At 36.1% G+C, this 25,703-nt stretch overlaps 1 protein-coding gene across 1 annotated transcript in view; it reads right to left on the reverse strand.

Annotated features, from left to right (window-relative positions):
- The window catches only part of ACSS3 (acyl-CoA synthetase short chain family member 3), a 140,339-nt gene that overhangs the window by 60,152 nt on the left and 54,484 nt on the right, over positions 1 to 25,703 (reverse strand). The window contains exons 5-8 of the mRNA XM_021689851.1: positions 24,720 to 24,860; positions 14,530 to 14,610; positions 14,354 to 14,449; positions 860 to 1,011 (exon numbers count right to left, since the gene is read on the reverse strand). Coding sequence (XP_021545526.1) covers positions 860 to 1,011; positions 14,354 to 14,449; positions 14,530 to 14,610; positions 24,720 to 24,860 — 470 coding nt within the window. The remainder of the gene's footprint in view (positions 1 to 859; positions 1,012 to 14,353; positions 14,450 to 14,529; positions 14,611 to 24,719; positions 24,861 to 25,703) is intronic.

The raw sequence follows: 25,703 nt of genomic DNA on the forward strand, positions 1-25,703 counted from the left end.
AATTTCTCATCAAACAGAAAAACAGAAGGACAAGAACCAAAAACAAAACCACTGACTGCCCAAACTGAAAGCTTCTTGCTTCCACCTGCAATCGGTATATGATATCTATTTTGACTCCTTCTTTGGGTTTTCACAACATAAAATTCCTAACACTTGGCATTTAACTTAAAAAAAATCAAAACAATCATTCAAAGCCATTTTTTGACTTGAAGAAACTACAAAATCCTTTTTTTAGTTGAGAGCAGGGACCAATTTCAAACAAGTTCAAAAAGAACTGATGCTGGAAACTGCCTTGAAGATACAAATTGCTATAATTATCTTCGAATATACATATCATTAAACTGAAATGGATGTCAATAAACCAGTAAAAAATATTTAAACTATTCAGGGCCTATTATTACAAAACAAAAGAAAAACAATTTCCTCCACTCTTTCAACCACACTAACTCGGACTATAATTTTCACATTTGATCTCTATATACGAAATCAAATATTTTCCTTCTATTTACACTATTATTCTATTTTCAAAAGACAGTCAGATACTCTTATATATGTATAAATGCATTTTAAGCCATAGTCAGCATTTTACTTTAAGGAAAATGTGAGCACGGTGGTTTAAAAAAGAGAAATATTTTGGTAAGATCTGAACTGAAATAAACACAATATGGTATTAAAAAATATTCATAGTATGGTTAAAATTCTAATTCAAAGCTATTTAGAACAGTCATTCTTAATAACATCCAGAATCTTTTGGCTCTTTCCATAGAGGTATCGCAGTGCCAAAAAAAAAATACAATGTTCCGTTATTCATTCTGATTGCAGTTTTTAATGTAATTTGCCCTGTGCATCCCAAGTTCACCTTGTCAGAGAGTACTGCTTCCCCAAGGCTGCCCCAGGGTCCTGTTGACGGATGGCTCTAATTGCAGTCGGTGCTGTGAACAAGGCAGCAACTCCGTGCTCCGCGAGCACGCGGAAATAAGCACCAGCATCGGGTGTTCCCACAGGCTTCCCCTACAAGGAGATTCATTTAAAATGTCACTGGGTAAAAGGTCTCATATTTCATTGACAGTTCAATACTTACACATTTAACACAGCGGTATTAATAAAATGGGGTGCTCAACAAATCTTGGTTTTAAAATATCCCCACGTTGTATCATAAATAAAACAAACCAATGCCCAGGCTTCAGAGAGGCCATTTGCTCCATTACATCATCCTAAAAGCTTTTCAAACTGCAGTTGTTCCTTTCTTCAGTTTCAAAAGATAAAGGACAGGAAATATATATCACATTCAATTTAATAATATAAAATAGTCTTCCGTTAGCCAAGAAATTAAATACCTTGTTTTGGGTGGTAGACCAAATGACAAATATGATTGCTGTGAATTTCTAACTTGAACACTCTTTTTCATAATTACTTTTAAAAGTGACAATAAGGGGCACTGGATGGCTCAGTCGGTTAAGCGGTGGACTCCTGATTTTGGCTCAGGTCATGATCCCAGGGTCGTGAGATGGAGCCCCACATTGGGCTCCCTGCTCAGTGCGGTCTGCAGGAGGTTCCCTTTTTCCCTTTCCCTCTGCCCCTCCCCCAGTTCATACACTCTTTCTCTCTAAAAATAAATAAATAAAATCTTAAAAAAATATAAGTGACAACAACAATTCTCAAAGTGTTTGGGAAAAGAGAAAAATATGGAATCACAGTGATTTCTGAACAATGACTTTTTCAATTAAATGCCTCACTCCAAGGGAAGCAACTTCTATGACTTAAAAAAACTTCAGTAAGATATCCCCAAATTTATGTTTTCCTTCAAAATGATATTTTACAAATTCAATGGAAAATCCATGAATAAAAATCTAACAATTTTTATAGAATATGTAATCAAAAGGACACAAAGCATTTTTTATTTATTTATTTTTTTTAGAGAGAGAGAGCACACAGTGAGGAGGGGCAGGGGGGTGGGGAATCCCAATCAGGCTCCATGCTGAGCGCAGAGCCTGATGTGGGGCTGGATCTAACAACGCTGAGAGATCATGACCTGAGTCAAAATCAAGAGGCGGTTGCTTAACCGATTGAGCCACCCAGGCGCTCCCCAAAGCATTTTTTAATAGATGTTTATTTGAAATGGAAAATGAACATAGCATACATAAATCAGTGATTCTACAAAAATTCCAAGTGTTCCATAGAATCTATGTTGGCCCAACTATATCCCCTTATTCCTCAATCCATTCACATCACTGCTACTTTGTCTTTTGATTCTAAAGCAAGGTGCCTGGAATTTTAATATATGTATATGTTTAAAAATATATATATGTATTACATATATATTTCACAGTTAAATCCTTTTGGAAGGGGTTGGGATAAAAAAAGGAAAAAAGGTTTCTGATTTTCGACCATTTCTTGAAGACTTTAAAGTGTTAAAGAACATTAGGAATTCCCAAAAGATAGCTACTATATGTAATCTTTCCTAAACTTCTCTGTCCACAGCCCCTATATGCATATCTCATGGATCTTATCTTCTGGAAAACACACTTGGGAAATACTGATAAGGTAAAAAGAGGAAAGAAGTTGCTAGTAGCAAACAGAGATCTCCCCCAACAGAGAATAATAAATGAACAGATGATAAGAAGAGGCCGACCACAGCTATTCATGAATTTCGATTCACTATCTACATCTACTTGGATCTTGGATAGGGCATTATTAATTTGTATTTTCTTTTTTTTTTTAATGATTACCCTTAATATTCTTTAATGTAAGTATATTTTCTTTTTTTAAAATATAACCTCTTTCTTATATTCTGTTGCTTTTTCTCTTGCTCTTTTAAAACCGAAGTATTTATTGCAAAAAGAAATTCATTTTTATTATCACAACTACTCCAAAACTCCAAAACACTTGACTTCAATTTATTCCATTACCACCTCATACAGGTCAACATGTTAATACAGTATAAAAAGCTGCCAGATATAATCTGGCAACTCATATACATAACTTGACTCACAAATTTTGAAGCTTTGAGCACATCAGTCTAAAATGAACCAGCAGGTATATTCTTTTGAACCAAGTGAGGTAAACATTTGACTTTTACTTTTTCTATCTGTCTTAGGCACTGTTCAGTCCCTGGTGTACTAGATTGTGACTTCGGAAACTTGATCTCACCCACATAAAGATGATTTATTAACTGACCTTATACAATTGACTTTCCCTGTCTATGCTGCCATTTTCTTGCCCGCTAAATAAGAATAAATCACTTTTCCAATATTTCCTCGAAAGCTAAAAGCACTGAGATAATATTTTAAAGTAGTTTGACATCCACTGAAGAAAGATATTTTATAGCCAACTGGAACTGAATTCCACTACAGTTCCAGTGTCATGGGACAAAGATAATATACTCACTAAAGGGTGATATTAGTGCCATAACAAAATGCTATACCATGATTACCTACATAGAGGACACAATTTGATGTATTTTACAATGCCTTCAATTAATTATGTCTAATGATAATGACAGCTTAAACATTAGAAATATTAGTTAAAAACTCTACCATATCTTTTTATAAATAATATAATAATTAGTATTGCAATTCTGACCCACACCAAATACATTTTCATCAATATTCTATTTATTGAGCATAAAAATCATGATAACATAGCATTCCTATTAGGACACGGAAGGAAGTGATGTATATAATCTCACCTTATTCGTTTGTAAGTTAGTTGAGCTCAAAAAGGTTCAGATTTTTGCATTTTATTGTCCATTCCCACAGAATTATCCAATGCTATGTTTCACTATTTTAGAATTTAGTGACTCAATGGCTTATTGGTTTTATTGAACACTCTTCTCCCCTGCCCTCTTGCACATACGCAAGCTTGTTACATCCACACACGTGCGTGCACATGCAGGCAATATAATCCCTTTACAATACTTTTTAAAAATAACCAATAACACACTAACCACACTGAGTTGCCTGGAGAAAGTGACTCTGATTCCAGAACTTGTATATTCAGTGAGGAACAACAGCCAAACACTATTCAACTGAAAAGGAGGAAGATTCTAAAACTGTGGGGATTTTTAACAAACATACACACCGAAAGCAGTAATGTGGCTAAAAGGTAACAATAACTTAAAAACCCTTCAAAACTCAAACCGATGTCATTGCCGTTTGCTTTTATTCCCTTTGCCCAAACTAAAGGCTAAAGTGTCCGTTGCTGCCCAGAAACCAAAAGCAAAAAGCAATCCCTATGATGGCACAGCAGAGATTCTAAGCTTTTGGCTGTTATAAATCATGAAGTTTTAACCCCAGAGATTTATAAAACATCAACTGCTAATATTTATAATGTGGTTAGTGATGGTACAAAGCATAGAAACCAAGACAGATAAATTCCTGAAGATTCAGTTGCACATATAATTTTCTACCACTTACGATTCAGTGTGTTAAGTTTTAAGGAATCAGAGACGATAGACTATGAGTTAGAAAACCAGGTGATGTCTCAGCTTCTCACATAATCCCTACTGAGGTTCAGTGACAGCACTGGAAAGTAGTGAAAGACAGCACCTTACCAAGACAAAGACAAGCTTAAACACTAAAGTTAGATCTTTGAGCAAAAAAAATCACTTGCTTTATTAATCCTATGATTTCGGTTTATCCAAAGGCTTGGTGTCAAAGCTACTTGTAGTTTCTCGGATTTTGACATAAAAATTTCCAAGTTAACTGAGGTTTCTGCCTCTTTTTGTGGCAGGATTAAAAATACATCTGGTCTCTTTGAACACTACTTCTGAGAATATCACCGAAGGCATGTTTGTGCTGCAGTTCTCAGGTGAAGACAGCAACATCTCTTATAGACTGGTTCTGAATTTAATTTCAGCAGACAGGTGCAGCAGTGCTGGCTTGTTTATTTTGGAAGTGGGATGAAACTGGCAATAACATCTGTTGAATCTCTACTACATGCCTGTGTCTTTACCGAGGGATGAAAGTTTGAGCATGCAACATCTAAACTTGAGACTTGTTGTAACATAAGCAGTTCCCCAGGGTATAATATTTAGTGAAAGAAAGGTGAAATGCAGAATAGCGTGCCTATCATTCGGACGATGCCATTTGTATGAAAATAAAGGAGGGGGGCATTGCTTGTGTAAGAATGAACTATTAGACACAGAAGGATGACTGCTCCCAAGTCAGAGAAACTGAACAGCGGGGAACAGAGGACAGTGAGATTTGCACTCTTTACCCTTTTGTGAGTTTTGAAGTTATGAACTAAATGAGTGTACAACCTCTTTTAAAAATGGGCTTTTTCTTCCCTAAAGTTCCTCTCTCAATAACTCACATTATCTTGTTCCAATCTTGAAAACATTACTGCCGCTTAAGGGCTTGTATCCAGAATATAAAAAAATATTAAAAAATAAAATAAATAAAAAATAAAACATTTTAAAATTAAAAAAATAAATAAATAAAATTAAAAAAAAAAAAGCCCTGTGAGAGAACTGTTCTATGCCTTAAGACCTTCAGATTTAGGATACTATAGCAGATTCCCTTTAAAGGAGTAAAAACTTGCTTATAAATACAATTGATAACTAAAAATTTATATCAACTCACTTCATTGAATATTTGCTAGAGATTTCCCATAATTCCATGGTCCTCACCTGTGGAGATATGTGGCCACCTTGCTTTTTCCCTTATCTTATCCATACTACCATCTAATTTGACTCAATCCCATGATTGTCAACACTAAATGTAGATTAGAATTGTGTGGGATGCTTTATTTTATTTTAAAGATTTTATTTATTTGAGAGAGAGAACATGAGCAAGGGGAGGGAAGGGACAGGGAGGGAGGGAGAAACAGACTCCCAGCTTAGCAGGGAGCCCAACTTGGGGCTCCATCCCAAGACCCTGGGATCATGACCTGAGCTGAAGGCAGACGCTTAACCGACTAAGCCACCCAGACGCTCCACTTAGGATGCTTTTGAAAGGTGCCAATGTCTGTTCCCTACTCCCAGAGAGTCTGATCCAATTGGCTTTAAATTGGGCCTGGTATTGTTATGTTTCATGTGTCCCCTAAGTAATTCTAATCTGCAGCCAGGGCTGAGAACCAATGCATAGTCCTTAGATATTAGGCATTACCTGAGGCTAGATAATACCACCTGCCTCATATCCTTAGATACTAGGCATTACCTGAAGCTAGGCAATACCACCTGCCTCATTACCCTAGGGGATGAGCCTAGAACTCAACACTAGCCTTTTCCCACCTGTCCAAGTATTAATAAAAAATATACTGATAACCGAAATCTGACTATAGGGGACCATACACTGAGAAAATAATTGGGGAGAATTGCCTCATTCTTTATGTCTTACTCTATAAACTAGACTCCAGACTGTACATATATATTATGATTCATAGGACATAGCACCCTGAATACAATTATCCTTTCTCCAAAGTCAAAAAGAAAAGCCCCAGGCCACCCACTCTTCCTGTTTTTTTGCCAGACTTCTGAAAACTAAATTTCAGTTTGAGGGTTTTGTTTGGTTGTATTACTGCTCGAAAGGATTATATCTTAATCTTTTAGATGAAGGGTTTCTGACCGGACTTCAGGTCAAGTTTATGAGTATTCTGATTTTTTTAATGTGCATATATTCATTTTCCTAGGGAGGTAAGTCAATATGACCAGATTCTGAAAAGGAGTCCATAACCAAGGTTTCTAGGCATATGAGAGCCTCCTCAACAGAGGAATCTCTTCAAAGATTTTCTGTCTGGCTCTGGGAAACAGCTTGGCGTCCATATTGGTAAGGAAGAAGTTAAACTGTCACTATTTGCAGATGACATGATACTATACATACATATACAGACTCCACCAAAAAACTACTAGAAGTAGCAAATGAATTCAGTAAAGTTGTAGGATACAAAATTAATACACAGATATCAGTGGCATTTCTCTACATTAATAACGAAGTAGCAGAAAGAGAAATTAAGATAACCACTCCATTTACAATTGCACCAAAAAGAATAAAATACCTAGGGATGAACATAACCAAAGAGGTGAAAGACCTGTACTCCGGAAACCATAAAACACTGGTGAAAGAAATTAAAGATGACATGATACACACTTTTAATATCCTACAGTTTTGTCCATTATCCCTCAACAAAGCTGAATTAAAAAAAGAGAGAGAGAGAGAGAGAGTGCTATCTCTTCTGGTTTGGTTCTTCCCCGGCCTTCTCCCAGATTGCTGAGAGAGTCGACCATATGGGGCCCTGTGATGAGGCTACCCTCCAATGAATTAGCCATTGCTTCCACCCAGGTCATAAGAGTCCATCTGTTCCACTAAAAAGACGCTTACCTCTGAAAGTTTTAATGCCAAGTAAATGAAGCAGAGCACTGGAATTGGTAATTCTGCAGAGCCAGTGCTGAGCTAACGAGGGACTCTGACATACTTATTCTGTTTCCCTATCAAGCCCTAGAAAATACTGAGCTCACAACAGGCACCAATAAATATTGTTGATGGAGCCATGACACTAGCTGCACTTGCTGGCTCCAACATAAAACACAGGCACACAGAGAAAAATAAACTCAGAAATAAGTATCTTTGGACAACTAGTCATGTGAGAAATCTAAAAGAAGGTGACCAGTAATTAACATTCCATCCTAGGTAATAACTTAGCCAAAGAACAGTAAGGAGCTTTCTTTTTTTTTTATTTAAGGTAAAACCTATTTTAGTATATTTTGTATATTTTTATTTACAGTTTTATATAATTTTCCTCAGATTTATTAAAGTATAATTGACAAACAAAAATTTAAATAAAAATTATTTAAAATGTACAACTTGATGTTTTGATACATGTATATACATTGTGAAATGATAACCACAATCAAGCTAATTAATATACTTATCATTTCACATAGTTAAGATTTCCTTTTTCTTTTTTTTTTTGTGTGTGTGTGGTGAGAACACTTGCGATCTATCCTTTTAGCAAATTTGAAGCATACAATATAGTATTTTAAACTATAGTCATGTTGCTGTACATTAGATTTCCAGAACTTATTCATCTTGAATAACTGAAACTTTGTACACCTTGGTCAACATCTTTCCACCCAACAGCAAAGAAACATACACTCTTCTCAAGGGCACTGAAAGCATTCTCCAGCATAGATCACATGTTAGGCCACAGAACAAGTCTCAACAAATTTAAGAAAATAGAAATCATTCCAAGGATCTTTTTTGACCACAATGGAATGAAACTACAAATCAATAAGAGTAAGAAAACAGTAAAATTCATAAGTATGTGGAAACAACACATTCTTGAACAACAATTGGGTCAATAATGAAATCAAAAAGAATTTTAAAAGTATCTCAAGACAAATAAAAATGAAAACACAACATATCAAAACTTAGGGGATGCAGCAAAAGGGATACTAAGAGGTTAAGTTTATAACAATAAACCCTGACATTAAAAAAAGAGAGAAAGATCTCAAATAAATGAACTAACTTTACATCTCAAGGAATTAGATAAAGAACAAATAAGACCAAAGTTAGCAGAAACAAGGAAATAATAAAGACTAGAGTAGAAATAAATCACACAGAGAATAAAAACAATAGAAAAAATAAAAACTAAGAATTGTTTGAGAAGATAAAATTGATCAACCTTTAGGTGTACTGAGAAGACTCAAATTAAATCAGAAAGGTCAGACAATGTAACGGACCCTTCAGAAATAAAAAGGCTCATGAAGGACTACAATGGGGAGATGTTTTTCAAGTAAGTTGATTTCTTGCTTAGCCACATTGCTGCCATTATATAAGCCTGGGTTCCACTGTATTATGTAATTGAAATGTGTGCACAAGGTACACACTGCACTTTAGTACCCAAGCAAAGATAAGGAGAAAGAGGGCCCAGCCAGATTTCTTTACCTTGAGAAAAAATGCTGGGTTTTGATTCTGCAGATAACAGGCTTTTTGTAAAAGGGGACAAATACAAAACAGAAGAAAGAAGCCAAAAAGCATGTCTGAGTATAACCATCACTTATCAACACATACACGGGTCTACGCATACATACCAGGTTGCTAAATTTGTTTCTACCTTAAAGTCCCTAGATTAAAGTATTGTTTGTTTCAGGTGGGAGGATGGGTTAGCCTGGTGGTGGGTATTGAGGAGGGCACATTCTGCATGGAGCACTGGGTGTTATGCACAAACAATGAATCATGGAACACTTCATCTAAAACTAATGATGTAATGTATGGGGATTAACATAAGAATTAAAAAAAATAAAAATAAAAAAAATTTTTAAAAGAAGTATTGTTTGTTTCATTTCTCCTCTGACCACACTGTATACCAAATATGTCTTGGTCTGTATGTTGTTGGGGTTAGGTCTGTTGGAATCAGTGCTCCATTAATAAAGTAAATTTCTGAAAAGGCACTGTTTATTTTCTTCCTCTCAAAAATGAGGACTGAATTGTTCAGAATTGGTTTGCATATTTTAACTGGTCAGTCTAAACTGGCTTCTAGAATTGCATACTTTAAATATGTCCAGTTCAATGAGTAATAGTAAATCTTTGCTTATTAAAAAAAAATAACCTATTACTTAAGTTGTTCATGCAATTCTCTGGTAAAGATAACTAGAATTACATATTCCTTCATACGAGAAAAAAGTCTTTACTTACAAAATCAAGTTATTGTTTTTTTTTTTTTTTTCTGATATCTTCATCCAGGCATGTATTTAACAAATATTTTTGGGAACCAAACACATGTCAAGAGCAAAGCTAAGGACACCTATTACCTATTACAGACTCATTCCAGGTTTTTGTGTATTTCTCAATTGGCATTGGACCAAAATTCAAGAGAAATAATGCTTATGTTATAAATGACTACATATGAAATATATGTATTAATGTGTATATATATATATATATTTTTTTAAAGATTTTGGTTATTTATTTGAGAGAGAGAGAGAAGCAGGCTCCCCACTGAGTAGGCAGCCCGATGCGGGGCTTGATCCCAGGACCTGGAGATCATGACCCAAGTCAAAGGCAGATGCCTAACCAACTGAGCCACCCAGGCACCCCTATACTTTTTTTTAAAAAAAAGACTAGTAGCTGAGAATTGATGGTGAGAAAACACTAAAATGGTCTATTTCCTCTCAGAGTTTAGAATAAACAGGGGCAAATGAGCAAATCAAAGGGGCCTATAAAGTAACTGGATCTGGGACACAAGCCAGGGAGGAAAAACCTAAGGCACTTATGAGATCATGAGGACAAGATTTGACCTAGTGAGAGAGGTCAAGGAGGGCTTCCATGAGGAAGACACACTTGAGCTGAGGAATATATTTCAGACAACAAATGGGCAAATTCCTATAGCAGGAATGAGCATTAGAACAACGTCAGGAAAACAGGAGCAGGCTGTGGCTTAGAAGGGAAGAGAGGGATTCAACAACTTTCAAGGGTTGAGAAGCCAAGAATAATTAGGACTGAAAATGCCCATTAGTGTTTGGAAAAATAAAGATAGCCAGGGAAATTATCAAAAGCTGTTATAATGGAATGATGGTGACAGATGCCAATGGGAGAGGACCATAGAATTAGGCAAGCCTTCCAAGATGAAGAGAGTGTTCTAACTGCAAGCGGATTAGGGAATTGAGAATTTTTGTGGGATTATTTTTTGGTTGTTGTCTGTCTGTTTTAATGAAAGAAACAGAATTGTGTTACAAATTTGGTAATCATCAAGAAGCTAAAGCCAAAGCAGACAACCAGGATTTCCAATATGTTTTCACCCTGCAAATGCAGAGCTATGTGTCCTCTATGGCAGAAACGAAAATTGTATTTTCCCCTTGATGCGTTCATGTTGAAACACACATTGTTTCAGGTGGGTGTCTAGAAGTTAAACTGATTTTCCAACTTAGTTATAACCATTTTTGAGTTTTTTCAGCCGATGTAGTTATAGATGTGTATTAAATTCCTGAATATAAAAAAATTACCTTTGCTGAGAAAAAGGATTCATTCATTATTCATTCATAAAATATCATGACCATTTACATTCAATAAGACATATGTTTTATGAACTCTAGATGACTTGGGCACATAATGAACTAGTAGTTCAGAACATCAATTTTTATTAAATCAAAATTCATCATTATGTAAAAATATCATCACACTCACCAATTCACTATCTACCTTACAGCTTTGAAATGCTGTAATTCATTAAAAATGAAAATAAAACTTTGAACATACTGAGCTGTATATGATTTTACTTCTCTTTAGAAAAGTTAATCCTATGAGAAGTTCATGAAGGATCTGTTATCTATTCACTATAAAAAGAATGTATTTTTAATTTTTTAATGGGAGATTTCAGCTTCCTAAATTAAAAAAAACACTAATCAGACTAAAATAAAATATTACTAATTTGGTAATACACCTAAAATTGGGGGACAAATGAGATGATCATTTTGCAGAGGTTAATAAATATTTTTTTCACTTGCTGGCCTGGTGACAAGTCAGAACTCATTTTCAGTTTATTTTAGTTTTGTTTTAATTAATACAGCAAGCAAGTTTTTTCCCTATATTCTGCATGGTCAAGTAGTCAATTAATCCCCTGATTAATTACCACCTGGAAGGCACTGTGCCAGGCACGGGGTGGGGGGCACAGAAATGACAAACATCCCCTGTCCTCAGTTTCCAGTATCATAGCACTGAATCTACAAGTTCAGAGGAATCTAGACGGTATAACAGAAGCACAGAGAACACCTCAATCGGCCTGAGGAAAGCAAAGGAAATACCAGAGAGGAGATGATATTTAACTTGCTCCCTTAAGAAAAAGGATCACTCTGCAACATGATCAGCACAAAAGTGGAATTTTACTATCAGGAACAACTCAATCACTTCCAGTTCTGCTCATGTAAGTGCCCATATTACAGGATTTTTAAGTGGAAAGTTGAGTCAGAGGCCAGGAACCAGAGATAAGACTTTAAATATAGGCAAAAGGCAGATGACTATCAATCACGTGTATTAGGCAAATGGGTTTAAATTATGTTTTTTAAGAGACAAGAGTTCTCTGAAGGCTTTTTATTTTTTTTAATTTTTGAATTAAACTTTTTATCCGGATTCTTCATTTGGCTTCCACTGATACCCAACTGGGAGAATGCTTCTCATTGCTACTGGTTGGGTTCCACTTCCAACAGTGGGTTTCCACTGATAACTCCCTGGCTGGGGGAGGTAAGAGTGTCCTGTTACTGCTCCCTGCATGGCCTTCTCTGACACGACCCCAATAGGGAGTGAGAGGGGTACCTCATTACTGATGGGAGGAGGTATAAGTCCAGACCCCTATGGGATTCACTGTCACTGCAAGTTTGACGGGTCCTCATTACTACTAGGCAGGGATAAAAGTCTTGGCTCCCTAGTCAAACTTCTCTGACACCCCTATGGGAAGATGGAGGTTTACCGCTCCTCCTTACAACTAGATAAATGTGAAGTCTAAACTCAGCTTTTGCTGTTGGGGGGCGGGGAGAGACAGCATGGATTTTTCTGTGGTGTTTAGGCATACACATCTTATGCTCAAGATGACACGAACTGAACTCACCATCTCCATGTATGGAACATCCAAAGATGGGCTAACAATAAGTTGGTGCTCATCAGGAAGATCTGATACAGAAATAGGAGTACTCGGAAGCCTTGGCTTAACTAGTACTACTAAATCCAACTACATGGAGATTACCCCAAAAATATAAGCAGAATGAGAAAAGAAGGCTAGGAATAATACCCGTATAAGCCCCAATGTTTAGGACCAAAGTAAGAGAAACCAAGAGAAAAAAGGAGGTCAAGCTGTCTGAGAGATAGGAGAACAGAGGCATAGAGCTCAATTTACTTTCATGAGCATTCATTGAGTGTTTAGTGTATGCTATGCACTGTTCTTGAGGGTCTCACGGTCTACTAGATATGAACAGATAATATCAAAACAGTATGCTCAGTGATCAGTGATAGACATATGCTCAGGGGGCAGTGGAACCATGGAAAGGGCACTAAACAAAACCAAAGGCTGTAAGAGGAAACTTTGAAAAGATGATAACATCTAAGCAGAGTCTTCAAGTATAGTAGGAATTAACCTGGTAAGGAAAGACACAGGAAAAGTCATGGGAAAAGTCATGCCAGGAAGAAGAAACAGACAGAAAAACAGCAAAAGGACATGGAGCTCAAGAGGAGAGAGAATTACTTGCAGGAAACAGCATGGTTGATGCGCCAAGAGAGTGAAAAGAAAATCAGACTGAAGACCTTTTGACTTGGCCACTTATGAAGTCACTGTTGACCTCTGCTGCGGTAGATTCTAGGAAGTGATGCGGACAGAAATTGCACCAGAATGGGATACAGAGTGACTAGAAGAATATTAAATTCACACAGTGTGGATTTGGTACTTTTTTCAAGGAGTTTAGTGGAGAAGAAAATAAAGATGGGATAGCTAGAAGTGGGCAAAGGTCTAAAAAGCTTTGTTTTGTTATCAGAAAGAAAAGAAGATGTTTACACAGTGTATGAAAGAAAGCAGAGTAGAGATGAAAGGTTTTAGAATGTAGTTATTATATTTAATCTTTTACATAAAAATACTTGTAAAACATCTACACTCTTCTTGAGCACATCATTCCAGGATAAAGACAAACAACTGAGCCCCTTTCATGGTGTTAAAATCATGTTTCAAATAAACTCAAAAAATAGGGTGCCTGGGTGGCTCAGATGGTTAAGCGTCTGCCTTCGGCTCAGGTCATGATCCCAGGGTCCTGGGATCGAGTCCTGCATCAGGCTCTCTGCTCAGCGGGGAGCCTGCTTCTCCCTCTGCCTCTCTCTCTGTCTCTTATGAATAAATAAATAAATCTTTAAAAAAAAAAACTCAAAAAATAAAAAAAGGCCGATGGTAAATGCACAAGAACAGTATATTCTTCAGCTCTAAATGCAGCTTAATACTTCTAAATATAAATACTTAGAGTAGCACTTTCAGCTCTGTTACATTTGTGTTACCTATAGCACAATTCATTATAGGTATTCAGTGTGGAGATTTATTTTGTTTACTTCAAAGGGAATGATTATTAAAAAAAAAACACCTTTATTCTATTGCAATAACTTTGGTATAATACTTTCTAGAAATCCTTTAGGGATAGACATCAAGCTGATTAGTATACGTTTTTCATAATATAATTTTTACTGGCTTTCTTCAGCACAATTTAAAAAGCTGGCTATTATTTTTCTTTATTCCTTTCTCTTTTGAAATTATATTTTTAACTGGAAGAATATATAAAAATGTCTCCTGCCCCCAATCCAAATTTTTCTGTTCGCACTTAGAAACTACTTCTTTAAAAGTTTCAGTAAAAAAAAATTATCTTTAGGTGGTATTAATTTCATTTTATTACCTCATATAGGACTGTCGTGTTCCCATGCAGAAGAGGTCCATAACAGATATAGGAATGGCCAACAACCCAGCCTAAGTCAGAGGCTGCCCACCACACCTAAAAAATAAGAAGATAATAAAATACGTAAGTGTTCACCAGGGAAATGTTATGTATCATGAATTTAAAGCCACAATTACCTCTCCAGGTTTAAGTCCATAGATAGAAGACATTGTCCAGTTTAGCATCACAGCATATCCCCCAGTGGGTCTAACAACACCCTAAAGGAGAGAAAACGTGAAGTCAACATCAGCAACCAGTGGGTTAAAAGATTATCTGCCTTCACACTATCCATCTTAAAAAGTCCCTGTTTAAATTATTTTATATTCTACAAACTACATACTACTTTGGCTTTCATATAATTGTATTTACATCAATATTTATTTGGCTCCCCCAATCATAAACACAGAAACATTTGTCTACATCAGTTCACTTCTAGAATCCATTTACACAGACCATTCTTGACTTTCTAAAGAAAACTTAAGACCTCACAGAACCACAAGTAATAAAAATTTTTTTCCAGGGGTGACATAAATTAATGACATTACATTTACAGACATTTTTCCAGAATAAAAAAGGAAACTCTCAAAATTAAGTGCACAGAAAAGTCAAAGGTAATTGTATTCTTCAAACACAGGCTAACATAAGGACGGCTATCCCTTAATATTATTAAATAATAATAGGATGCTTAGAGGAAATAAAGTCATATTCTAACTGGAGCCTCATTACAATGGTATACTGGGGATCGTGCTAGTATAGTATTAAAGCTAAACAATCCTTTAATGATGAATTCTGGAATTCTGACAAAGCAATCCTCCTGGGCCGGATCTAAGGCTGACAGATTTGCCTTCTATTACATTTGGGGCAAAAGTAGGGATTGCTACATCACAGTATTAAGGCTTTCATTAACCAGTTTCTAGCAGCTATCCGTGATATTGAACATATTCAACTTTAACACAAGATTAATATTTGAAAACTGGCACAAGAGTCACCATAAATAAAAGCTGATGATAAATTTAATAATTGCATTTATTGCTTCACTATAATCATTAATCATCATTGGCTTAAAAAGGCTTAACTATGTGAATATTCAGAATGGTCAAGTGAATACTTGCTAAAAAAACAAGCTATATTTCACTCACATGAATTTTGAAACTCCCTTTAGTAGAGCAATTAATATTACTCTATGCAGAAAATAATTATTTTACCTAAAGGCAAACACGACCCTAATTGATACACGTACTACTAGCTGGAACTTTCTAGCGTAACTCAGAAGCTTTAACGTGCATACGTGAATCAGAGAAATGAAAAACAAACTGACTTTCCACTAGTTACTAAAGTTGCTGCTCTCCTCAGGTACCACTAATAAAACACAGGTATCAAGCTGTGGAACACATTTTATCTACCAGCGGAAACACCTGGCCTCTTGGCAAATGTCTCATGCAGCTTCCTTGGCATTTGACAGCTACTTTCTACATTGTATGACACGGTTAGCATGCAGCTGGCTCTCCTGATCACCATCGGAGTATCAGAAATCCTTAGTCCCCTGCCAGTAGGTTTCACACGTGCATTTTCCCAGTATATTCTGTACTATCTTCCATGAACTTCCCTCATTACTTTGTTTTACTGAGATCTTTTTTTATGATTCAGTACCTTGAGGAATTTGATAGTCATCAACTTGCAAATTTTTTATTCATTTTGTAGAGAAGAAAAAGTGAAGCCTTTTTTCATAGATAATATGCTCTCCATATATTATGGTAGACAGTGATAAGTAATGTCAGTAATGATTTCATTTAAGATGTTTTAGAATTTTCTGTCCATCTACCAGTCCCTGCATTTAGAGCTCATTGTTATCAATAATTCAAAATATTATTATAACTAGGTACATTTTTAGATTATACTGTAAAAAGGGTAAGACGAATCAACTGAGAATGATAAAAAGGAAGAAAAGGCTAGAAAAAAACATGAGTAGTAATTCATTTGTAAAACTAAAAAGATAATTTAAGGAATAAACTATCAAATTTCTATTTCCCTCTCAAGGGGACTTTATCCTTTACCCTTCTTTAAAGGATTATTAACCAATGCCGCTTCCCCCAGAAAATGGTGAGTGCTTAAATCCATTTGATGCCAAAAAAGTGGGACTTAAAAAATGAGACCATGCATGAAAAAACATTTAAAATTATAAAGTATCGGGGTGCCTGGGTGGCTCAGTCGTTGAGCGTCTGCCTTCGGCTCGGGTCATGATCCCAGGGTCCTGGGATCGAGCCCTGCATCGGGCTCCCTGCTCGGCTGGAAGCCTGCTTCTCCCTCTCCCACTACCTCTGCTTGTGTTCCCTCTCTCGCTGTGTCTCTCTCTGTCAAATAAATAAACAAAATCTTTAAAAATAATAAATAAAATAAAATTATAAAGTATCTATAATTTAGTATTATCTATAATTTAGTATCCTATTAACAAAAATATCTCTTTAGTTCTAGCAATTTTGGCTTTTTATTTTTCCCTGTGCTGATACCACCCAAAGCCAGAAATGTCCAAACAACTAAAGGTTGCCATCAAAGATTCTCATTAAAAACAACTGAAATGGGGCGCCTGGGTGGCTCAGTTGGTTAAGCGACTGCCTTCAGCTCAGGTCATGATCCTGGAGTCACAGGATCGAGTCCCGCATCGGGCTCCCTGCTCGGCAGGGAGTCTGCTTCTCCCTCTGACCCTCCTCCCTCTCATGCTCTCTGTCTCTCATTCTCTCTCTCTCAAATAAATAAATAAAATCTTAAAAAAAAAAAAAAAACTGAAATGGAGCAAATAGAGGAAAGCCGTGATGTCTGTTTTTCATTGGTCTTTGATATCCACTTATTTTTATCTTTTTTAAGGATAAGTATAAAAATTTCTGTCAAGTATCATTTTACCATTCATTAATCTAGATAATAGATCTGAAATTTGGTCTTTGCCTCCAAAATATTTGGGTAATAATTACTAATTTTCTGAGTATTTGATATGGTGTAGGAAAAAAACCTGCGTAATTCCATGTTCTTTCATGTAGATCTTTCATAGAAAGTTTGAAAGTAAAATAAAAATGGAAAGATTAGGTTAAAAAAGAGAATTTCTTTATTATAATATTAATATGTGACTAAAAATAAGATGATAAAGCGTTTTTTTGTTTGTTTCTTGTTTGTAATCACATTTTCCAGGTAATGATAATTAAAATGCAAAAGAGAAACTTTGTTCAGTCTCTGAAAACACATAAATCATGCTCAAAAATGAAATCATTATATTCTAATAGTCAAAATAAATCAGAAACTAAAAACTCTTTTAAACATATTTGAGGGACATCTGGGTGGCTCAGTCAGTTAAGTGTCTGCCTTCGGCTCAGGTCATGATCCCTCATCAGGCTCCTTGCTCAGCGGGGACCCTGCTTCTCCCTCTGCCTGCCACTCCCCCTGACTGTGCTCTCTCCCTCTCTCTCTCCCTCAGTCTCTCTCTCTGACAAATAAATAAATAAAATCTTTTTTAAAATAAATAAATAAATAAATAAAACATATTTGAAATCTTGAGTATGAGGTAAAAACACTTAATCAATATCAGTGCTTACCCCTAAAACCCAAGCATGCTGCATTTTACTCTCTTGAATGTCTGTTATTACTTTCCTTATGTACTTGTACTCTATCTACCTTAAAAATTAAAACATTGGATAAACTAATGTATTGTCAGAAAAGCCCTGTAACCTGCCAGTATACTGTTCTGGTATTTGTAGTATTAGCCATAACACTTAAAGTCTACTGGAAAACTTGAAAAGACTTCTGGGTGGGAATAACACTCTATACCCCAAATAAAGACATGAAAGTGAATTCTACCTCAAAAATGCAAAAGGAGACAACATAAAGGTGCTTTTTAAAACAAACAAAACAACAATAATAATACATTTTTAATGTATATGGGCATTTTAAAACTTCAATCCACACAGGTAAAATTAAAGGCTGGTTATTAGTCACCCATGCATAGGACCACAGAATCATCCCAGATGGTTCTTTATGATTTCCAGTTTAATGAGCTTCCTTTGAAAACAAGGAAAACCACAAAATATCATAAATGGGGCCATTAAAGTAAAACATAAAATATAAAAGAGAACATGTCAGCATCAAGTGTGGTATGCAGTTTTGGTTGCCACAACTTAAGAAAAATACAGAACAATATGGGTTTTAGCAGAAGAAGAAGAAAGACTGAGTGTGGTAAGATTTTGAGTTTAGGATTCTTCATCCTAAAAGTGGTTTTTTTTCCTTAGTTGATTTATAAAAATCTGAAAAGCAAATCTTAAAATACTCAGGTAAGAAAAGTTTAGAGTACTCAACAAAACTTCATACTTTCTAAGTTGAGCCCCTTTGTCATCCTACTCTGTAACAAGCTTATATAAAACAAATATGCATATTTTCATCCATGATATATGTATTTATTCACACATCTATGTGTAAATATATATGCTTATGCATATGTGCATGCATGTTTCAATTCAACCTGACAAGTTGAGGAAAAAAACAAAAAGAAAGGGTAAATATTTTACCTAAATACAAGAAATCCATCACAAGATGATGATTGGGGTCAAGTGAATTGAGAATTAAAAGATTGAGTTCTGATTACTTAAAAAATCCAACAGATCAATACTAATCTTGTTCTTATAATGGCTTTACTGATGATATCCCCTCTTTCTAGAATGAACCACCACCCGCACCTCTTCCCTAAACGTGGTTAGCTCCTACTTCATCAGAGAACGACTTAAAGACATCATGAAAGTGCCACCTCATCTGGAAGTTGTCCCCAACCCCAGTTTGTGTTAAGTGTCTCTCCTGATTCTTCCTTGGCTCCCGGGCTGGCTCACGTCCTCGGAGTGACCAGCTGGACTGAGGGCTGCATTTTCCCCCCTATTCTGAGAATGCTTCTTCATCTTCAGCACAGTAACTGCCGTGGAGTAGGCATGTAATCCATTTGTTGACTGATTCAATACGTGAACAGTTGAGTGAATAAGCACATGTAAGAAAAATACAACTCTTGTTTTAAATAGTCTTCTTTGTTCAGGAGAAAGCTTTGAAACTTGTTGAACTTAGTGATTCGTATTAGTAGAAATGGAATGGTTCCATTTGGGATAGTGCATCAAACATAAAATCTCTTGCTGCCGGCTTTTGGAGGGCTCTGAAGCTGCCTCTACGGAGGATACTTTAGCAGCAATATAATTTTTTATTGATCTGAACAACTGTGAGATAAGAAGCAAAGGTATAGCAAGTTCAGCATTTTAACTGCAAGCATTGTACCACAGATAAAAAAAAGTTCACTGCTTTTTTATTTGACTTTCTCCTATGTTTTGTTCTAGGGTAGGAAATACGAATGCCACCTAACATGTAGGAATAAAGGTGACATAAATTGTGTAAATGCACATCAGAACCAAAGGCCTACCACCTTCTCATTATGCCTTTCTTTCTTTTTTGTTCACTTGCTTCTTTCTGGTTTTTTTCTTTTCTTTTTTTTATTATGTTCAGTTAGCCAGCATATAGTACATCATTAGTTTTTGATGTAATGTTCAATGATTCCTTAGTTGCATATAACACCCAGGGCTCATCACCACACATGCCCTCCTTAATGCCCATCACCCAGTTACCCCATCCCCCCACCCACCTCCCTTCTGTAACCCTCAGTTTGTTTCCTGGAGTCCGGAGTCTCTCACGGTTTGTCTCCCTCTCTGATTTCTTCCCATTCAGTTTCCCCTCCCTTCCCCTATGGTCTTCTGCTCTATTCCTTATGTTCCACATATGAGTGAAACTGTATGATAATTGTCTTTCTCTGCTTATTTCACTTAGCATAATTCCCTCCAGTTCCACCCATGTTGATGCAGATGGTGGGTATTCATCCTTTGTGATGGCTGAGTAATATTCCATTGTATATATGAACCACATTTTCTTTATCCATTCTTCTTTCTTTCTTTCTCTTTCTTTTTTTCTTTTTCTCCCTCCCTCCCCTCCCCTCCCTCCCTCCTTCCCTTCCTCCCTTCCTTCCTTCCTTTTCTTTTCTTGAAGTGCGTTTGACATACAATACTATATTAGTTTCAGGTGTACAACATAGTGATTCAATATTTATGTACATTAGGAAGTGATCACCATGATAAATCTAGCTACTACTTGTCATCATACAAAGTTGTTATATATTATTAATTATATTCCTTATAGTTTGTACATTGTATCCCTGTGTCTTATTTATTTCTTAACTGGAAGATGGTACTTCTTTATCCCCTTCCCCTATTTTGCCTACCTCATCAGGCCCTCTGCTCTGGCAACAATCAGATTGTCCTCTGTATCCATAGGTCTGTTTCTGTTTTGTTTTGTTTCGTTTTCTAGATTTCACATATAAGTGAATTCATACAGTATTTGTCTTCTCTGCCTGACTTTTTTCTCTTAGCATGAAGTCCTCTCATGGTTTCCTTTCAATCCTTTGCTTTCTTTCCCCCTTTCTCCTGCTCTCCTTTTCTGCTTTGGCACTGGACTTCTGTTTTGTTCCTTCAGTGTGTGCGTGTGTGTGATTATCACTGTCCCTTCATGATATCAAGCTGGAAGAAGATACATATGACCATCACTAAATCTCCCTCTCCCCAAAGGACACCCCATCCAGATGAGGGATTCTTCCATCGTGCAGTACTTTGAAGTATCTTGAATAAAGGCACCCAAAGTAAATAGGATAGAGGCCTACAACACTGCAGAAATGTATGCAAAGCAGCTCAATTGTGGTTGCTGGATTATTTACAGCAGCTGACAGATTAACCTCTCATACAGCAACCTGACAAATCCAGGGTTGGCAGATGCAGAGATGCAAATATGCCCTAAATATATCTGCAACTTCTAACCAAAGAACAGATTGCCTTATGAGTGTCTTAGATGTGCCTATGAGAAATGAGTATTTTTAAGCAGAATATTTTTATGGGCTCACAACATTATTTTTCCTCATGAAGATCAAAGATTGAGAGAACAAATTATATGATGCCATGAAATTTATACTTAAATGCTTCATAAATGTATGTGTGCTCATCTCTCCTGTACTTCTATTCTGGGAATCCAAATATTAAAATTTCAGATCCCATTAATCCTGATTATACCTACCAAAGTGAAATGAGAATCTTATGAATAAAGAGGAGTCTGGGAACTAACTGGAGAAGTAAAAGATCATTTAACAAATATTCTGAGGATTTATCATGGCCCAATTTTTAGGATAGTGACATAGTGGAGTCAAAGATGTATGAAATATATTCTAAAACCTCTGAAAACATGCAATGTTATGAAGATAAGTAAACAAAAACTAGCAGCAATAAGGTAGAATAAAAAAAGTAGCATAAAGATTTGTTGACAATGTATAATTTCAACACAATTGAAATTCTAAAGTGCACTAGAGGGATGAAGGAAGTAGTTCTGAGGGACCTGAGACATGTCTTTTTCTTGCCCTTCTGCAGGCCCTGCTGTGCGAAATCTCCTCACTTCCATGCTTAAACACCAAAGTTCTACAATGATGACCCACAAAGGTCTATCACTCAACCCAGATGCACTTCTTGGACCCAGACCTTCACTTCCAACTTCTGGCTAGGCACCTCCCCGTCAATGTCCCAAAGATGCATCATACTCAATGTGTCCCCAAACTCGCAGTTTCCCCTGCCCTAAACCACCTCCTATGTTTAGTAAATATGCAAAAACCATTCTCCCATGTTCTCAGTGTCAAATCCTGGACCCTTCCTCACTCCTATCTTTGAACAAAATCTGATTCCTCTTAATTAAGTGTGCTATCCTAAGTAGAGTCCTAAAAGCCTGAAAACGAATCTCCTTGCCTCCATCGTGTGTACCTGTCTATCTTCCCAACAAAATGGTGCAAGGGTTTACCTTCCTTCATGTTCTTCTCTCCCTCTTCAGTAGCATTAGTGCCCTCCATTCCTTATATACAGAATATGACCTAAACTTCTTGGCTAAATTTTAAGAGTCTGGCCCGTGCCTATATATCTAGTCATTTCTCCTCCTCACTTGTACCAGATGCACTAGCCATCCTGGAAACTTCCTTTGCTTATGCTAACCCTTTCTGCCTATACTGACCTGCTCTCGGTGATGCCACTCTATGAAGAAGTTTTATCCATCCTTCAAATGTCATCTTATAAGAGCTTTCTTTGACCACTCTTTGATGGAACAGCTCTCCCACTCTTCCCACCACTGGGTCCCATTACCATGCTTTATTTTTGTTCATAACACTTTTCACATATTCCATAGCTCTTTGTTTCATGCCTGGGTCCTGGCTATAGAGTACAAGCTTCTAAAAAGACAGCCAGACACATATTTGGGTGCTCAGTCATATTTGTTGAACTTATTGACTGTAATCCTTCAGATACAATTCAATCTCATCTTTTCCCTGAGAGAGAAAAAAATAGTGTTGTCCTTTTAGAGCAAGGATCACAGTCTACCTTGCACCGCCTGCATTCATGTATATTTCAAACCACTAGACTGAAGGGACTGTGGTTCACTCATATCTTTTGCACAGAATGAACACGCAATACACGTATATTGAATGGACCTGAATTCAACATAGAGATCTATAATCTGAAATAGATTATCTTTAGGATGGCACATTAGGAAGAAAATAAGAATGACTGAATCTTCAAACGATCTTCAGTTTGGGCATCTAGGACTCCAGAAGAGAAGTTCTTTACCCAGAAACAACCTGGAAAAGCTAGGATCCTTCCGTATTTGGAACCAGGAACCACCACTTTCCAAATTTGACGCTGTATATGTTACTGTCATTTCTCCCACATTGGCTGAATCAGTTTTGAGTTGCCGACAAACTCTTCTTCTGTTCCTGCCATAAAGATCCCCATCCAGGCCATGGTGAAGTTCAGGGTAATTTAAACTCTTGAAGTGGCAGAAATGTTCTTATAAGAATCCTTCAGGCTTACAGGAGCTAAAGTGATTTTTGGAGGGTTCTTTTTTATTTGGTTAGGTTATACTATGTTTTCAGGGTCGGGGGTTTCCTCTCATGTTGATACTTTTCTATAGGATTATAACTTTCTGAATCCCCTTTTATTTTACAGCCAAACATTCAATTAGACTCTAGGTGGCTGGTGCATAATGCAGAAATGCAAAAGGTGGAGGGCTATGGTTTGGGTCCAGAAGATCATTTGGACTGCTTGAACAAGGCACAGTCAACACCATGAAGGAATATTTTTCAGATGACCAAAGCTGTTACAGAAATCAAAAGATTTTGATTCTACAATGACATAAATATATTTATGTATATGCATTTACTTATTTATTTATGCACTCAACAAAAATTTATTAAGTACCCAACTACATACAAGATACGAAGGTAGACTAAAATGTAATAAAACATGGTCTCTGTCCTCAGAGAGAATATATTCCCTACCAAATGTTTCCTTTTTTGACAAGCAAGTGAGTTTTCTATGGAACATCTTAATTTTTCTTTTTAAAAACTAATCAAATGGAACCACTATTTTAAGAATATTAACAAATTATATTCTCAGAACTCTGATGCTACAGAAATCGAATATTAATAAAGAGGCCACTGCTCTCCAGGGTGCAAGTGATCATGAAAGTCTCTTCTCCCACTAAAATTTTATGATTCAATGACTATTGAACTCCTTAATAAAAATGACTAGGAAGATGACATGGCAAGACTTTATGAAGTTGTATGAAGAAAGAGTATTAGTTGGAGATACAGGCAAAAGTGATATTTATTTGTTATCTGACACCTTCAAAAATATTGATACTTCTAACTTTGTCTTGTGAAAACATCTTTCATGTAAGCGGATTTAAAAATTCTTGAGTGTCTTCAGTGCTGCAAATCACATAGTTCAATACTCAGGATAAATTGCCTGTTGTTCAAACTGTCTAGGTCAATTCTCAAACTTGCATTTATAACAAAGAATTAAATTCCCTTAGATCAAAAATCAATTCCATACTCTACAAAAGTTATACCTCAATTTAGAAAATAAAAATATTTCATTTAAAACACAGTTTTATAAAATTGTATTAAACCAACTGATGTTTGATCAAATATCCATTCATCTTAAGAGCTTACTAAAGCAATTGCAACTTGCTGATATATGTGAAGATTCTGGAAGAAATCGGGTCAAAGCATTTGACATTAAACGTAATTAATATTTTTCAAGATTTAAACACAACATTCCCTTAAGATATAAAGTACCCAAGTCTAATCCACTAGGTACAATCTGCATTCTCAGTCAGTAATCTAATGTTCTCGGTGCACAAGAATTCTGCCGCTACAGATACTTATCCCTCAGAGAGCAAATACCTTGGGCAGCCCCGTTGTTCCGGATGTGTAAAGAATATACAGCGGGTGTTCTGAAAGAACAGGAACACAGTCATGTGACTGTGCTTTGGCCATCTCTTCATCCCAATCGAGGTCACGACCTGGAGCCAAAGGAACTGTCTCCTACACAGGAAGTATACAGGAATATGCACTGAACAAAGGAGGTTACAGCAGAACAATGGAGACTGACTAAATCTATATATATTAGTTTGAGCAGCTGACTGAAAGTCTAGGCCTAGATAGCACTAAATATCAGATTGATGACTACATATTTCAGGGTCATGAGTTAAAAATATTCCTAAAAAGTCCGACAGTTTAATGTTGGCTTCAACTTGAACTGACCAAAGAACATGTTTTATTCAAATCTAAGGATATCTTTAAGAAATCCAAAGTGATGCAGTCATGTTTTCATCAACAGTCAGAGCTTAACTAACAGAGGTTCATGTTTTCCATAAACATATGTACACTATTAACTTTATAAACCAATTTCTATTTTTCTAACTTCTTTTCTTTTATTTTGGAACTAAAGTCTTCACGATGAAATGTCAACTAACCCATTAAAATTTTTCTTTATACAAGGGCAATTTAGAACTAATACTGTGGCCGTCTTTCCAAATGAGAAAATATTAAATCATTTTCAGGGATGGAGGAGAAATCAATTTTTGCTTTTTCAAGAACAAAAATTCGTTTTGAAAATTAATGAGCATAATTAATAATTAATATGGTAGAAATGTTTTTTTATTCCTTGAGCCAAGCTCTGTGTTGTAAACTTCATGGTAATAGAGTCATGAGTTAGAGACAATTAAAAGAGATTAGACCTCTTTATTTAAAATACTGCCAACAAAACAAGCCAGAGAGATAAAGAGTAAGGAAGTGGCTTATGGAAAAATTATTCTCATGGGGAGTCACAACTATTTAAGTAGAATTAAGATTCAGTACATGCCTGATTATTTTCTGAAATGTTAA

The sequence above is a fragment of the Neomonachus schauinslandi genome, chromosome 5, assembly GCF_002201575.2.
Source record: "Neomonachus schauinslandi chromosome 5, ASM220157v2, whole genome shotgun sequence".
In the NCBI taxonomy this organism is placed as follows: Eukaryota; Metazoa; Chordata; class Mammalia; order Carnivora; family Phocidae; genus Neomonachus; species Neomonachus schauinslandi.